Genomic DNA, 17,493 nt, shown 5'->3' with positions numbered 1-17,493 from the left:
CACATGTCCCTCTCTTTTTCGTTTTATGTGCACATGTCCTGAAAGCACAGGATCCCATTGATAAAACATGCTTGGACTATTTCCCCCATATAAAGACACCAGAAATCTGTGGGATTTCATTCTACACACACTCCCTCTCCGAGTCATGTCTCAGCACCTGCTTCGTTTCACTAATTATAACAACCCTCCATGCAGAATCCCTGCCAAATGCCAAATCATCAACAACTCGTCCGAGCACATTATCGCAAGAGAAACAACCAAGCAATTACCACTGCTTAAATCGAAACCTCGGTCCTCTGTTGATACGAAGCCCTCCATTCCAACACCTACAATCCATCCCAACTAAACCCATTGCAGAGACTGCTCGCATCTGCCTTAGATGCCGTCGAATATGGTGTCATCTCTAAGTTAGAAAAGAATCAAACACTACCCAAAACTATAGACCCATCTATACAAATTGCCGGTAACTTTGCTCCGGTACCCGAATCACCAGTCAAGCATAATCTCGACCTCGTGGGTCAGATCCCTACCAGTCTCCGTGGGGTCTACGTCCGGAACGGCGCCAACCCCATGTTTATACCCTCTGGCGGGCACCACTTATTTGACGGTGACGGCATGGTTCATGCCGTCTCTCTAAACGGAAGTGATAGCCCCAGTTACAGCTGCCGTTTCACCCACACAAATAGACTCTCCCATGAAGAGATGTACGGTCGACCACTCTTTCCGAAACCAGTCGGAGAACTACATGGCCACCTCGGAATCGCACGCTTGGCACTCTTCTTCACACGTGCTTTAGCTGGGATCATCGACTTCAGCCGTGGCACCGGCCTCGCTAACGCTGGCCTCATCTACTTTAATGGCCGGTTCCTCGCCATGTCGGAGGACGACTTACCATACCACATTGGCATCACCCGTGACGGCAATATAAAGACCGTCGGCCGGTATGATTTCTCCGGCCAGCTCCGGTCGTCCATGATCGCCCACCCTAAGGTGGACCCTACCACAGGCGAGCTCATTGCTCTAAGCTATGACATAAATAAGAGGCCTTACCTCAAGTACTTCAAATTCGATAAATATGGGAGAAAATCTGCTGACGTAGCTATCTCCCTCCATCAACCCACCATGATTCACGATTTTGCCATCACGGAAAACTCGGTCGTTATACCGGATCAGCAGGTCGTGTTCAAGATCTCAGAAATGGTACATGACGGGTCACCTGTTCTCTACGATCGTAACAAAACCCCTCGTTTCGGAGGCCTCCCGAAATGCGACTCGGATGAGTCGAGAATCCGGTGGGTCGACGTTCCAGACTGCTTTTGTTTCCATTTATGGAATACCTGGGAGGAAAATACCGGCTCCGGCGAGGAAGTGGTGGTGGTGATTGGGTCCTGCATGTCGCCTCCCGATTCGGTCTTCAATGACTCGGACGAGCCGCTACGAAGTATACTATCAGAAATCCGTCTGAATCTTACGACCGGCGAGTCGACTCGGAAAGAAATCGTTCCGGGATTGAATCTGGAACCCGGGCAGGCCGGTGAACAAAATGCTGCTGGGTAGGAAGACCCGGTTCGCTTATCTTGCGATAGCCGAGCCATGGCCAAGGTGCTGTGGGGTGGCTAAGGTTGATTTGGAAACGGGCGTTGTTACGAAATTTTTGTATGGTGAGGAGCGTTTCGGAGGCGAGCCTACTTTTGTGCCGGTCTCCGGGTTAACGGCAAAGGAGGACGAGGGTTATGTATTGAGTTTCGTTCATGATGAGAAATCGAATGAGTCGGAGCTGGTGATAGCGAACGCAAACAATATGCGGCAAGAAGCCGCCGTTAAGCTGCCATCTAGAGTGCCGTACGGTATTCATGGAACTTTTGTTACTGCTGAAAATCTCGAAACACAGGAGCTTTGGCATTAGTCATGAAAAATCCATTAGAGCTTAGGAAAATAAAGAACGAAAAAGCTCCGAACATATGTGAGAATGGAAATTGCCTAGATGCCATATATATAGTATATTTATAGCTAGAAATAGTTTACAAGGGAGTGGACTTCTTTGTAATGTAAATGATATTTCCGAGCTCTTTTGTTTGTCTTTACTTAAAATGGCTGATACTTCGGCTTTCTTTGTTTGTCTTTCTTGAAAATAAAGTTATTTTCAAGAACAGCAAACATGAAAATGCTAGAGAAAGGGGGTTGAAAGATATTATTCACCGATTTTTGTAACCAGCAATTATCTTTCGGACGTGGAAGTTTAGGGTGGGGTGCCTTCGGCTGATTTTGTTTATTGATTTCGACTTTCTTCTATTTTTTTTTTATTTGGGATTTGCTAGGGTCCATCGCAAAAGGTATTTCGCAGCTGGTCTCTCGCATGTCAGACCAGCCACCTCGTGAATGAAGACAACAAGCGACAGACCAGCTACGAAATGCCTTTTGCAGTGGATGCTAGCAATTCACTTTTTATTTTTAAAAATAGGAAAAATGTTTCTTTAAACACAACCCTAGATACAATCTTTAGATGATCTTTTTCTATTTTTTAGTGGGCTTAGTCAAACAATTATATTTGATGCACCCTACTAATCCAGTATTCTCTTAAGAATAAGGAACCATTTAGACACACATTGGATTTCGATTTGAAAATATTTAGGATTAGAAATCTAGAATTTTAAAATTTACAAATTTATAAATAGTGTCATTCGGATGACAGACATAAAGATTTCAATTTCAAATCTAAATTTAAAAAATCTCTCGTTTGGATGACTGCCAGTGAAAACGTATTTTGTTGTAGTAGTCATTAATTTCTCATGTTCTTGAAGGTTATCACGTCAACATATGAAGTACAAATAGGGGCATTGAAGACATTAAGGGTGTGTTTGGCGTACCGTTTGAAATAGCGTTTGAAACGCCGTTTTGGTGTTTGGTTGGCCAGATCAAAACGGCGTTTTAAACGGCAAACGGAGGTATTGTGTGTTTGGTTGCAAATGCCCCAAATCGGAGTTTTAGTGGTTAAATGACCAAAAAGGGCATTGTATGGTTAGCCTCAATGTAACTCAATTATTCTCTCATTAGGCTCAATATTAGAAGGTCATTAGGATCTCATTCAACACAATTAAAATTAAACATCATTGCCATAAATAGTTATACTATTGTTCAAAAAACAAAATTTAAAAAGTGGCACAATGAGTAATTTATATAGAACATAATTCATCACGAATGCGATCCCGAACTGAACCCATGAAAGCATCATCATGTGCATAGTCAAATGTATCGTTATGATCCATAGCATGATCATAACCCAAACCAACATTAACAGTAGGCATATATGTATCATCATGGTCAGCTCTATCGAACTCCTCATCACGACTTGCATGCTTTCTGATGTAGTTGTGTAGTGACATTGATGCTACAATTAGTTGTATCTGGGTTTTTAAATCGAATTTAGGCATTCTGGATAGCAAGGCCCATCTATTTTTCCATACACCAAATGTGCGCTCTATAATGTTCCTAAGAGAGGCGTGTGCTTGATTAAATTGCTCATTTGAACCACTTATTGGTTGAGTACCATGTCGAAAAGCTGGAACATGTGACCTTTCTCCCTTGTACGGGGCCAAGTATCCCTTCATATTGGGGTAGCCGGCATCAACCACATAATATTTATCTACATCAAAATTTGAAAAGAAAGTTATGTAAGATATTATATATTATATTATATTAAATTTATAGTATTATTTGTGTACTTACCTCCCCTTGGGTGAGGAAAATTAAGATCCGGCGTACACAGTGCCTCTGAAAAAATCCTTGTGTCATGAGCAGCACCTTCCCATCCTGCCCATGTAAAGGTGAAGCACATGTCAAAGTCACAGCATGCCATGACATTTGTTGAGGTGTAACCTTTCCTTCCTCGATATGGAATTTGCTCTGCTTGAGGCACAATCACTTGAATGTGGGTGCCATCAATAGCTCCAATACAATCTTTGAAGTATGGAAAAAATTTTGCCCTATTTTGGATGTATGCAGGAATAATATCATTGTAATTAGGCTCTGGCTTAATCATATCAGACGAAAATCGCATTGCACAAGTTAAGATTTTATGAAATTGCCGGCTAATTGTCTCTCCAGAATGTTGGAACCGCTCCTGCATATACCTATTAGAAACGCCATGTCCTAATGTCATCAGAAACATTGCCATTATCTCCTCAATAGACATTGCTTTCGTTGGTGTTAACCCATATCTTGTTTTGAATAAATTACACAAGTTCCTAAATACATATTTCTCCATACGAAGTTGCTCATAGCATCGGTTTGGTGCACCATCTAATAGGTCCATGATAAATTTATGCCCAGTGTATTTACTTGTTCGGCAAGGTGTCTTGCAAAAATACATAGAATAATACCTAATTGCATCTTGCACACCTTCAACAACCATGGCCATCAAATCTTCATCATCATAATCTTCGTCACTGTCAATTGATTCAATTGATGCATCTGACCCATCTCCTGAATCCATATTCCCTGCAAATAAAAAACCAACAACTAGCATATTCAAATCCCGTATGGCACACCAAGGGAAGATGTTACTGGTATGCTCCAGGCCTCTGTAGTGTAAAAACAGTTCAAAATAAATTGTATACGAATGAAAAAGTTATACATTGTCTTGAGCTTGTTCAACTAACATATAAAAACCAACCAGTTCGAAATAAAAGTAACAACCAACAAGTTGCAATACCCAAAAAACTATCAGAAGTTCACAACCATCGATCACAAGATAAAAAATAACGTGACTTGTCAACATCCAAGTAACACAAGTTCACAACCAACAGATAGAAAACTAATCAATGGGCTGGGGATAGTAAACATCGTCATCATCGAATGACGGTTGCAATGGGACTCCCAACTCATAATGTAGCCAACCAATCGTTGTTTTGTCATCTCCCATAGCCACCCACAATGCACGATTCTCTTTCACCTTAAACAATTTGCAAGCGGCATAAAAATTTAGTGACCCCCTCTCATAACCTGGCAATAAGGCTAATTGCCTCACGATTTTAGTCATGTCAGCATCAAACTTCTCCATACGGATAGATGTAGTCGTGCTCCTGCTTTCCACTGCAGTCGCGAGACGCTCTAAGTTTTTGGAAATATGATTTGCAACCGATCTTCTTTTTGCAACCCTTTGTTTTACATTAGGCTCTTTCTTCCTTGCTACTACATCTGGTTCCATCTCATCTTCACCATAAAAAGGCTCATTCGAAGATACTGGTGTGCCTACATCTTCATCTCCCTCTTCCTCTATATCAAATGGGGTAGATGGTTTGCTATTTTGTGTCTCAACTTGGCTTGCAGAAGGAGAAAATGCAAGTCTTCCAGTTGCAGAAACATCTAAGAACAACTCCTCAAAATCCCAACACCTTTCCAAGGCTCGACTCCTAAAGCACGCATACTTTTTATTTCTCTACACAAAACAAAAAAAGAAACATTATCCTTTTACTGAAATGGAAAAAAAACTTATAATAAAAATAAATTAAGTTTAAGTTTATTGATTACCTTAATTTGAGTATCCCACCAATCGTCTGATGCATCTATGCAATGCTTCGCATGATCAAAACCCAAACCAGTTGCACTGGTCAACAAAGAATGCCACAACTGCCACTCCTTTTTAGTCGAGTCTCAAGAATGCCACAACTGCCACTCCTTGCCCGTCTTCTCATTAAAACCATCAGTTGCTAGCGCCCACCCTTCCTTACTCAAGTGTGAACCGGGTCTAAATCCCCTCCTAACTAAGTCCTTACATATGTCAATCCAAGCATAATGGCTATCAGTGTCCCATTGAGCTTTCTTAATAATCTCTTTTCCATTTGCCTTCCCTTTTGTAGTCTGGGAAGATTTTTTTGCTTGATCACTTTCCATCTAAAAAATTCAAAGTAGGATTTTCCTATGGCTTTCTGAATGCTCAGATTTTGGGTATGGCTATGAAATCAAAGAAGAAGAGTAAAAAATTGAGTCACAGATAGAAGTGATATAAAAAGGGGATTTAACAATGGATTTCTAAAGCTTTCTGTTCTAAAAGAGAGCTTAAAAGTTTATTGAGAAAGCTAAGATTTTGTAAAGGAATTGCTAACGTAAAAAGGAGAAAGGAACAGAAGGAAAACCACTACCAAAAGATTAGAAGTTTTTAAGGTTTGTGCTTATCAAGGAGATCTGAGTTTCCCAACAATTCTAAGTAGAATAACAGACAATGCAAAACCAAAAGCGTTACAAACCAGAGAAAATGAGAAACACCACTTAAATCAATAAAAAAATCGGATTTTGGACGTGGGTTTTTAAAATCAAACTGGGCTTTTGCTATCAAGATTCTAATAAATGAATGGAGAAAAAACCATTGAATCTAACCCAGAAAATAGGCATTTAAACAGAACCCACCATGAGAATTAACAAGAGAAAGACAAAAAGAAGATAGAAAAAAGAGTCCCAATGCCTTTTGATTAGCTTTCTCTACCCACCATGAGAATTAACAAGAGAAAGATAAAAAGAAGAAAGAAAAAGGAGTCCCAATGCCACTGCAATGAGATGTGGCTAAAAAAATCCCACTGCAATGAGATGTGGCTAAAAATCCCACAACAGGGTTTTGAATTGCTGCAAAAGGAGGTTGAAATATCATATCCTTCAAAATTTTCTTCAGAATAGATTTCTACAAGGCCATGTTCGTTTTGGATTTTGAGTCCAAAACTGATCATTGGGCTCAAAATTACGTTTATTCCCTATTCATCTTGGATTATGAAAAAACTGGTTACGAGTCCAAAACTGATTATTGTTGGGGACTCAAAAATTATATGCAATTTTGAGGTCAATAATCTGTTTTGGAATCATTCAATTCTCAAACAACCTATTGACAAGAGCCGGTCAATGCCATTCAATGTCCAGCTAATTTTGAGTCAATAATCAGTTTAGGAATCAAAATCAATTCTGAAAATCCAAAACCAGCAGCCCTTAATTTTGAGGCCAATAATCAGTTTTTGACTCGAAATCAATTCTCATACTCCAAAACAAACTGGCCTTAATTCTGAGTCGAGTAATCAGTTTTGGACTCAAAATTACTTCTCAGTACAAAACAAAAAACAAAAGAGGCACCTAGTGTAGGCTCCACTTTAGCTGCAATACTTAGAAAATCGATTTGTGGGTTGACAACCTGCTTCCCCTAAAATATGGTGTTCAGACCATTGCATGGTGTCAAAACCAGAATTTTTACCAGAAGTCATGCTTTCTAAAAGAAGATTATGAAAATTCATGCCACAAAGTTGATCCATAAGAGACCAGAGGGTGTTTTACCATCCCTGAACATGAAACTCACTCTCTGTCATCATTATAATAGGTTAATTGGCCAAGCTGTTTAAAGCACCATTCATCTTAAATAGAGTCAAACTTACTCAGCTCAGTAACCATTAAAAAAAATTATTACTCAGTTCAGTACATATGACTTTAGATGGCGAGCATATTTGCAGATTTAGCAATAGAGCAGCACGGAAGGAAATCAATGAATCTCAGTTCACATAGAAATTGAACAAAATCCCATATAAACATATCAAAGCTTCCTCCCCAACCTTCCAATGGCAGGGAAGGAAATTGGGCAGAAAGAAATCTTAGTTTTTGGAACCACCATGAAACCAATGTAGAATAAGTATGATTAATACCAATTCCAAAGTTTTCACTACTTTCTCAGTTTCTCATGTTGTCCAGTTGACAAAAATCTCATATATCTACTTTTCTGAGCGTTTTCGGATGATGTATCTAATAGGAATCACAAGCACCTGAAGGTCAATCCGAGTATGAGTAGTCTTTTGTTTCCGGATTTTTAGCCACATCTCATTGCAGTGGGATTTAAAAAAATCCCACTGCACAAAAAATATCACAAGAGAAAACAGATACAGGAACCTTCACTTGTTTCTCTCACCCCCTCACCAAGATGAGAAAAAACTCACGTTTTTCTCCTCTGTTTTATAAGGTATCCTCAAACAGAGAACCACAACAAACAGAGAGAACCACAAAACCCTATTTTGGGTTTTTCACCAAGATAACAGATACAGGAACAATAAAAAAACATGAAACCCCAACAAACAGAGAACCACAAAACCCTATTTTGGGTTTTTAGAAACCCTATTTTATGAGATTTAACAAGATAAAAAAAAGGAAAAATAAACGGAAAGAAGAGAGAGATCTCCGTACCTGCTATGAAGCTTGGAGAGTCTGAGGTTGCAAGGAGACGTCTGGAGGTGGAAGACAAGTCTCGTGTCTTCTTTCTTTGGAGCACAGCGAGAGTCGGGGAAAATTTTGTTTTTAACTTGTGCCAAAAAAACGAAGGTGTAAAAATGGGTTTGGTGAGGGTAAACATGTAAAAACCCAAGCCCCAAAAACTCCGTTCAAAACGGCGTTTTGCAAACGGACCTCCCTCCCTCCGTTTGCAAAACGCCGTTTTGAGGGTTCAAAACGGTGTTTCAAACGGAGTTTCAAACGGTGGCTGCGCACCCAAACACTCCCAAACGGCCGTTTGGCCCCAAAACGGTGTTTCAAACTCCAAACGGCGTTTTAAACGGTACGCCAAACACGCACTAAATATGCAAGAAAAATAAGTTTAAAAGCATGAGTGTTCTTAGTGTTGATTAAGGCTTGTAGTAAAAATAAGTAATATATAAAAACTGAGGAATTCTAGACTGAAAAGAGGTGAAAGGGCTCCCCCATTGGTTGCACATCACCATCATGTTTGACTTTTCAGCCGTTATTAATGCATGATGGTGATGTGTAGCCAATAGGAGAGCTCCCTTCAGTTTAGACTTCCTCATAAAAACTTCCATGAAAACTGCAGAACATATATTTCAGTAGTGACGGATGAGAATAATGGAATAGTAGAGAATTCTAACTAGTTATGCTTTAAGAGCTGTGGTGCCATTCTTATTCTGCAGCTGCAATCAATTCTGAGATGAAAAATGTTTCTACAGTTTCATAAGACAAGAAGATGAATGGAGAGAAAGGAGGAGATGGAAGAGAATGGTTTTTTCACGATGCTTTTCATAATTTATTTAATCATAAAACGATATGTAGAATACTGCCCTTACAAAGCTGTTTATATATGCAAGTCAAAAAACACTAGTCTAACCTTCACAACACTCACACTCGAGTCGGTTTATAGATATCTGGCACGCCCAATTTTGCTAAAATCTCAAAGAACTGAGCCTAAAAACTCCCCTAAAACATCTCCTAATGGTTTTCCGGTACAAAGGGAGCACAGATCTACAAACAAAGGGAGCACAAATATAAAACATCTTCACTAATAAAGCGATGGTCCAGTCCACTTCAATATGCCTTGGTTTGGTCATGTTGGATTGGAATATGAGCAATAATAATAGCACCATTATTGTCACAACAGAAACATATAGAGCCTTGTATGTTGAATCCAACGCAATGAAAGAGTATCTTGAGGCAAAGTAACCTATACCATCCGCCAAAGATCGATAATTCAAAACTGATCTAGCAACTGTTATACCCCAAAATACCCGTAACTCCGTAAGGCCCTAAAAACAAAAATTCGTTTAAATAGGGACATATTTGTCCAAAACATTCCAATTGAATTAGGACTCTCTAAACCGAGGTTATAAACACTAACGAGGAGCCATATTTCTTTAGAAACCAACCCTAGAGTTGAACGAGTGAAGCTTTGGGGAAATCGAGAACCGCAGAGGATTTTGAGGGTGGATTAAAAGTTTTCCAAATGTATGTGGCGGGATTTTTGGGCTTGATTCTTCTTTTAGTCATTGATTCCACCATGGATTCTCATCTTGTTCATGAGAAATAGAGTTATTGAGGATTGATCTTGGGTTTGTGGATCATTTATTTATCGATCTTCATCCAACAAGTTTCTAATTGAAACTTTGATGATTGGATGGGGGCTTTAAAGTGAAAATCACAAACTTAGAGCAAATCTTGATAATCTTGTGTTCTTCCATTAAATAAAACAAATCTTGGGTAGAAGAAATTGTTGGTTATGATCAGGACGAAATTTTGGTAATTTCGTCTGAAAAAAAAGGTGTTTCGAGAGCTAATACCAAATTTCGCCTGGGATTTCAGCTGAAATTTCGATTTCGGATAAGTCCGAAATTTTAGCCGAAACCAAAATTTAAAACCTTGCCATGGGCCCAACCCCAAGTACAACAAATTTACGTTGTGGTCTGTACATTTCGTTTGATTGCCAAATACTTACGTGCAAGGACGTTGGGAGATGTGAGTGAATAATCTGCTGACCTGGACACTGCCATCCAATTGCAGGAAGACAGGTCACTTTAACCCATGTGGCTAATGCCCCCAGTCGGAAAAAAGGCCGAAAAAGCGTTACTATGGAGCTAAATAGCTACCCAATCAGAGAAGATAACACGTGGAAGACAGCCAATAAAAACATTCTGAAATTTAGTGCCACGTAGGAAACAGAATTTTCCCATCTGTCTAAGGCCAGCATCATCATAAATTCGGACACTTTTTTCTGTGGCGGCTCTTCTACTATGTCCGTCGATGGGGCCCACGAAAAGCGCCTACGGCCGCCCACACTCTTACTCCCCTTCACCAATAAAAAAGAAACAAAATTTCTAAAAAGCGAAGACCTTTTTGCATAGTTTAAGATATCAGATACTACGGCTAAACTTATTCTAGAACGTTTCCACTATCTCTTCAAGGGAAGTGATAAATTCGCCCATGTCTTCTTCCCTGGGACAGCTCCCTAGAGTAGGGGTGGACATGGTTCCGGTTCGAACCGAGGAACCGAACCGAACTGAACCGGCACATATGGTTCGGTTCGGTTCGGTTCCATATTTATATGGTTCGGTTCCGGTTCTGATATCCTGGAACCGATAGAAATTCGGTTCGGTTCTGGGTTTGGGATCCCGGAACCGAGAACCGAACCGAGAACCGACTCTCACCTTAAAACCCAATGCCTCGTCGCTTTATAAAATCACCCCACCCCCTTTTAATTCACCCCTCTTTAACGTGTTGCTTTGCCTTTAAAATTTTAATTCACCCCCCAAATTTGTGCTTGATTATTCCAATTTGTGCATGTTTGTAGGTCATATATAATTTTTGCATTGTCCAAATTTGTACAAATTTGTGCCTGATTATTCCAAATTTGTGCATGTTAGTCTTTGTAGTTCATATATAAACAGGACCGAACCGATTATAAATACGATTAGGAAAAATATCTACATTTGGTGAAGGTTGGGTAAACCCAGAACCGAACCGAACCGAACCGATTATATATGGTTCTGGTTCGGTTCGGTTCCAAACATATATGGTTCGGTTCTGGTTCCAATTTCAAGGAACCGATTATATATGGTTCGGTTCTGGGTATACCCCAAAACCGAACCGAACCGAACCATGTCCACCCCTACCCTAGAGTGTTTTTATGAGTATCCTTTTACATTACAAGGGGCTGTTCCAAGGTAAGAATAGAAGTCTAAGTTTTGATTATTCTTGAATCACCGAGACAAAACTTTTTGGCTCTATTTCTCTCCCCACCAAACTTCAAATTTATTAAGGGCCCAAACCAAACGAGAAGATTTTGATTTGGATTTCTCATATATGAAGCCCATTTTGCGTTGTGATTTGGATTCGGATCAAATCCTTGGATTTCCAAATCAGCTACTGACAGTGAAAAAAATTGGATTTCCAAATATGTTGTGGAAATAATTAATTGGAAATCCACATATGTGGCAGTTTCCTTCACCCTCTTTGCTCCTCAACCTCTCCCCTCCAGTAGTAATTGGCCCCTTCCCTCTCTGTCTCCCTCCACATGAGCTGGCGGTTCTATTCATTTTGTATTCAGAACTCAATTCCAAATCCAAATACAAAATATGAGCTATCCAAAATAAAGGTTCTCGATGAATTGTGGGGATTTTCGTACTTATAGCTGGTGATTACAGAAACCAAGATACACGAAGAGATTGACTGATTACAAAAATGGGAGAATAATATTTCAACCCCATATCCCTACCATTTCCATGTCTGTTCTTGAAAATAACTTCATTTTCAGGAAAAGACGAGCAATGGAAGAGGAAATGAAGTCATTTTAAGGAAAACACAAACAAAAGAGGATGGAAATATCATTTACAAAAAAAATGTACGAACAAAAACTCCACTCCCTAGTAAACCATTTTCTAGCTGTAAAAGGGGAGATTAAAGGGGAGATCTAAAGGGGAGATCTAAAGGGGATCAGTCAACAGGGAGATTAAGGGTGGAAGAAAGAAACATTGTTTGGTTTGTCTTGCAAATATTGGGGGGGTTTGGGATAAGGGCAAAAAGATCTCCCCAAGATCTTCTCCACAAATTTCTTTGATTTGAAGAAATTTGGAGAGTAGATCTCGAGCGCGCCACATCACCCGACCATACAGTGCTAGTGGTCAAAGACCTTAAAAGGCAACCAAACAATCTCAAGAAGATCTCAAGAAGATGTTCTCCCCTCAATCTCCTTAAAAATAGCCAACAAAATAGAGCATATAGGACATCTTTACAATTTCCATTCATAGCTTTATCCTTCTTTATTTTTCTAAGCTCTAATGGAATTTACATTACTAAAACCCGAGCTCCTGCTTTTCGAGATTTTCAGCACTCACAAAGGTCCCATGAATACCGTACGGCACTCTAGACGGCAACTTAACCGAGGCTTCTTTCTGCATATTGATTGCGTTCACGATAAAAAACTCCGACTCATTCGATTTCTCATCATGAACGAAACTCAATAGATAACCCTCATCTTCCTCTCTCGTTTCGGAGGCCGGCACAAAAGTCGGCTCGCCTCCGAAACGCCCCTCACCATACAAAAATTTCGTAACAGCTCCGGTTTCCAAATCAACCTTAGCCAAGCCACAACATCTCGGCCACGGCTCGGCTATTGCAAGATAAGCAAACCGAGTCTTTCTACCCAGTAGCATCTTGTTCACCTGCCCAACTTCCAAATTCAAACCCGGAACGATTTCTCTCCGAGTCGACTCACCGGTTTTAAGATTTAAACGTATTTCTGATAATATACTCTGTAACGGCTCGTCAGATTCGTTGAATACCGAGTCAGGAGGCGACATGCAGGACCCAATCACGACCACAATTTCCTCACCGGACCTGGAATATTCCTCCCACGCATTCCATAAATGGAAACAGAAACAGTTTGGAACGTCAACCCACCGAATTCTCGACTCGTCCGAGTCGCATTTCGGCAAGACTCCGAAACGTGGGGTTTTGTTACGATCGTAGAGAACTGGTGAGCCGCCACGAGCCATTTCGGAGATCTTGAACACAACCTGGTGATCAGGTATAACAACCGAGTTCTCCGTGATGGCAAAATCGTGAATCATGGTAGGTTGTTGGAGGGTGATTGCCACGTCAACAGATTTTCTCCCATATTTATCGAATTTGAAGTATTTCAAGTAAGGCCTTTTGATAACGTCATAGCTCAGTGCCATGAGCTCGCCTGTGGTAGGGTCCACCTTAGGGTGGGCTATCATGGTCGACCGGAGCTGGCCGGAAAAATCATACCTTCCGACAGTCTTTAGATCTCCGTCACCGGTGATGCTAACGTGGTACGGCAGGTCATCCTCCGACATGGCGAGGAGTCGGCCGTTGAAGTAGACGAGACCGGCATTAGCTACGCCGGTGCCGAGACTGGCGTTAACTACTCCGGCTAAGGCACGTGCGAAGAAGAGTGCCAAGCGTGCGAGTCCTATGTGGCCATGTAGTTCTCCGATGGGTTTCGGAAAGAGAGGCTTACCATATATCTCTTCATGGGAGAGTCTATTTGTGCGGGTGAAACGGCAGCTGTAACTGGGGTTATCACTTCCGTTTAGTGTAACGGCGTGGACCATTCCGTCACCGTCAAATAGGTGGTGCCGACCTGAGGGTGAAAACATGGGGTTGGCTCCATTTCTGACGTAGACCCCATGGAGAATGGATGGGATCTGACCCACCACGTCGAGATTATACCTGACTGGTGATTCGGGCACCGGAGCAAAGTTACCGGCAAGTTGTATAGATGGGTCTACGGTTTTGGGTAGAGTTTGATTCTTCTGTAATTTAGCTATAACTCCATATTCGAGGGAATCTAAGGCTGATGCCAATAGTCTCTGTAATGGGTTTAGTTGGGATGGATTTTTAGGTGTTGGAATGGAGGGCTTTGGAGATTTTGATTTACGCCGTGGGTTTAATTGCTTGGTTGTTTCTCTGGGGAAGATTTGCGCTGATGGGTTGACAATGATTTGGCATTTGGCCGGAATTCTGCATGTATCCGGAGAAGAATTGGCCGGAATTTTGCATGGGGGGTTGTTGGAGAGACGAAGCAGGTGCTGAGGCATGACTCAGTGAGAGAGAGACTGTAGAATGGAATCCCTTACATATGTTGTCTTTATATGGGGGAAATAGTGTTAGAATATGTGGGATCCAACGGTTGGATTGTGTTTAGATCTCATCGTTGGATCATCTTGGAGGTAGATTTGGTATGTTGGCTAAATGAGGAGACTATATATATTAGGCAAGTGGATATGAATAGGCAAGCGAGAAATAATAGGAAAGTAGATTTAATTAGGTAGATTTGATTAGGATTCTTCCTTCCATAGTTATCTTGATTTCCCTTCTATCCTTATCATGTAAGTGCTCTATATAGTACGTGTTTGGCGTACCGTTTAAAACACCGTTTGGCGTTTAAAACACCGTTTTGCGGCCAAACGGCCGTTTGGGAGTGTTTGGGTGCGCAGCCACCGTTTGAAACGCCGTTTGAAACACCGTTTTGAACCCTCAAAATGGCATTTTGAACGGAGTTTTTGGGTTGTTGGTTTTTACGTGTTTGCCCTCACCAAAACCCATTTTTACATATATGCGTGCGACTTTATGCGTTACCTCAAATACCAAAAAAGTGGGGGTATTAATATCAGTCTTGAGGACACAAATTTGTTAAATTGTTAATATTTAATTCAAAACAATGGGGCTGTTGATATCATTATATGATCTTTTAATTTTGATTTTTTAAAGACAAAAGAATTAAAAGAAACCCTAGTTTCTTACTTTCTTCATCTACTTTGCAAAGTTGCAAACCCACTCGTCTGCCTCACTGCCTCAGTGCCTCCACTCATCCGTCAAATCCGGCCGTTAAGAAGAAGAAGGAGAAGAACCCCAAAGGTATAGCCTTTTTTTTTTTTTTTGGCAATGATGTTTAATTTTAATAGTGTTTGAATGGGATCCTAATGACCTTTTAATATTGGGCCTAATGAGAGAGTAGTTGAGTTACATTGAGGCCAACCAAACAATGCCCTTTTTGGTCATTTTAAAACTAAAACTCCGTTTTGGGGCATTTGCAACCAAACACACAATACATCCGTTTGCCGTTTAAAATGTCGTTTTGATCTGGCGAACCAAACATGAAAACGCCGTTTGGCAAAATGCCGTTTTGAACCAAAACACCGTTTTGCAAAACGGCGTTTTAAACGCTATTTCAAACGGTACGCCAAACACACCCATAAGCACTAACCTACTCTTTGTAATTTATTCAAGAATAATAGAAATTCTCTAAAATTCTTCATGGTATCAGAGCGGGTCGATTGGACCTAGTCCTAAGCACAACACAAGAAGCTTCCGTCTCCGGCGGACTGCCGATCTAGCCGTCCGCCCGGTCTCTCTCCACTAATACCAACAATTGCAATCCTTGCATCTCTTCTGTACCTCTCTCATACTCTTGTCATATGGCTTCTTTACCCCATGCCCAAAATCCTCACTGTTGTCGTCACCATCCATTTCAGAATGTCTTTAGTACCCCGATCTTCATTGTGTCTCTCCACTGCCCACTCAAGCTAGAGATGAATGTCTTTTAGGAAGATGAAATTCTCGATCATCCCAAGCCATTTCATTTGACCGAGTGACTCTTTACTGTTTATTTTTCTTTTCATCATGACAGTCCATTAGGGCTTATTTTATTCATCATAAGAACCCTCTGTCACACTCCTTTCTTTGTGTCAAACAAACCCCAATCCTTGTCATAAGAGCAAACTTTCACCCCCTTCGATTGATAGTCACAGCCCCATTTGATTCATGTGGGTGAAAGGGTTTCTGTTTACATAAGCGATGATAAGGTGCTGTGTTGAGAAAATCAAATACATAAAAGGGGTAAGAGTCTTGCCAATGGGCTTCTTAGATAAGACAGAAGAGGGTGAAAATCATCCAACAGTGTTGAGACATTTCCCCAAGATTGATATAGACACCCCTTTTCATCCTAATTTTAATTGAACCCTTTTCTTGCAAAACCTTCCCTATGTGAAATCCCCAAATTGATATCAGCATTCATCACACACATACACATAAAAAAAAGAAGTCTTACACTCCCAAAATTTTCAGAATTTTCTTTTCCAGTTACCCTATCATTGCCGCCCAACTCTTTGTTTTTTTTCTTCTTTCTCTTCTTTGTCGCCTATTCCGGCATTGGTCCATTGTGACCCTTTTCTTGCCGATTTTGGCAATTGGTCCATAGTGACCCAATTCTTGCTCATTCAGGCATTGGTCCATAGTGACCCATCTCTACTCGCCCATCAAGGGCTTGAGTATCATCTAGTCCCAGCGAGGCTATGGTCTATTCGCTTTTAAGCCCTCTTCGTGACAAAATGTCAAGTGGCATCTTCTTTGGCAACCATCATCAATGATCATTGGCAGCAACAACAGTCTTCAGCAAAGGATCATCGTCATTGACTTCCGGAAGTGTGCATCAAATAAGTTGATTTTGATTACATTTGTAATTTGGGGAATTCTATTATATTGGAATTTTTTTTATTATTGTCAAACGTATATTGATTTTCAATCCATATGCGTTTGAGGGGGCATGTTAGAATATGTGGAATCCAACGGTTAGATTGTGTTTAGATCTCAACGTTGGATCATCTTGGAGGTAGATTGGGTATGTTGGCTAAATGAGGAGACTATATAAATTAGGCAAGTGGATATGAAGAGGCAAGCGAGAAATATTAGGAAAGTAGATTTAATTAGGTAGATTTGATTAGGATTCTTCCTTCCATAGTTATCTTGATTTCCCTTCTATCCTTATCATGTAAGTGCTCTATATAAGCACTAACATACTCTTTGTAATTTATTCAAGAATAATAGAAATTCTCTAAAATTCTTCAAATAGTTCAAGGTTGGAATGAGGGTGTGTTCACACGTGTCGAGGAGGGACTTGAAGACAGGTGAGCATGTTTAGCACGTGGAGGAGGGCACGGGTGTATGTGGTTTGCGGTGATACAGTGGGTAGAGCCATGTGGGCCCATGCACTTGACCACCTCCTCCCCCATGCAATTTGAGCGGACGTTTCTATGCTCTTAAAGCATGCGACCACCCATCCTTCTGCTGTGGTCAAACCACTCTCTTTTTATCCCGCTTCACACGTGTCGTAATGGCTACTCTCTGACACGTGTCTTCTCTCCCTTCTACAGGGAACCCATACGTAGATTCGTA

General features: G+C 40.7%; 2 protein-coding genes and 1 pseudogene across 2 annotated transcripts; 1 reads left to right on the top strand and 2 right to left on the bottom strand.

Moving 5' to 3' along the window:
* Positions 1-2,211, top strand: LOC143862567 (9-cis-epoxycarotenoid dioxygenase NCED6, chloroplastic-like; annotated as a pseudogene).
* A 962-nt stretch (positions 2,212-3,173) lies between these two features.
* On the bottom strand, positions 3,174-5,206 carry LOC143861225 (uncharacterized). Its single transcript, XM_077372158.1, has 3 exons — positions 4,897-5,206; positions 3,727-4,497; positions 3,174-3,643 (listed from the first exon to the last, which is right to left on the bottom strand). Exons 1-3 carry the CDS (start codon positions 5,204-5,206, stop codon positions 3,174-3,176), a joined length of 1,551 nt encoding a protein of 516 aa, XP_077228273.1.
* A 7,323-nt stretch (positions 5,207-12,529) lies between these two features.
* On the bottom strand, positions 12,530-14,382 carry LOC143861054 (9-cis-epoxycarotenoid dioxygenase NCED3, chloroplastic-like). Its single transcript, XM_077371941.1, has one exon. It carries the CDS (start codon positions 14,355-14,357, stop codon positions 12,588-12,590), a length of 1,770 nt encoding a protein of 589 aa, XP_077228056.1. The 5' UTR covers positions 14,358-14,382; the 3' UTR covers positions 12,530-12,587.
* Positions 14,383-17,493: the final 3,111 nt, after the last annotated feature.

The sequence above is a fragment of the Tasmannia lanceolata genome, unplaced genomic scaffold (genome assembly GCF_043159265.1).
Source record: "Tasmannia lanceolata isolate RefF3 unplaced genomic scaffold, GAP_Taslan_0.1 ptg000037l, whole genome shotgun sequence".
Classification (NCBI taxonomy): Eukaryota; Viridiplantae; Streptophyta; class Magnoliopsida; order Canellales; family Winteraceae; genus Tasmannia; species Tasmannia lanceolata.
This window is presented reverse-complemented; position numbering and strand designations above follow the sequence as displayed.

Bases quoted from the DNA above. Each gene is read 5' to 3' on its own strand.
- LOC143861225 (XM_077372158.1), bottom strand. From the start codon at position 5,206: ATGGAACCAGATGTAGTAGCAAGGAAGAAAGAGCCTAATGTAAAACAA. The intron at 4,498-4,896 runs GTTGGCTACATT...TTTTATTTGCAG, and splicing joins AGATGACAAAACAACGATTG to GGAATATGGATTCAGGAGAT. The intron at 3,644-3,726 runs GTAAGTACACAA...ATTTTGATGTAG, and splicing joins TTTTCCTCACCCAAGGGGAG to ATAAATATTATGTGGTTGAT.
- LOC143861054 (XM_077371941.1), bottom strand. From the start codon at position 14,357: ATGCCTCAGCACCTGCTTCGTCTCTCCAACAACCCCCCATGCAAAATT.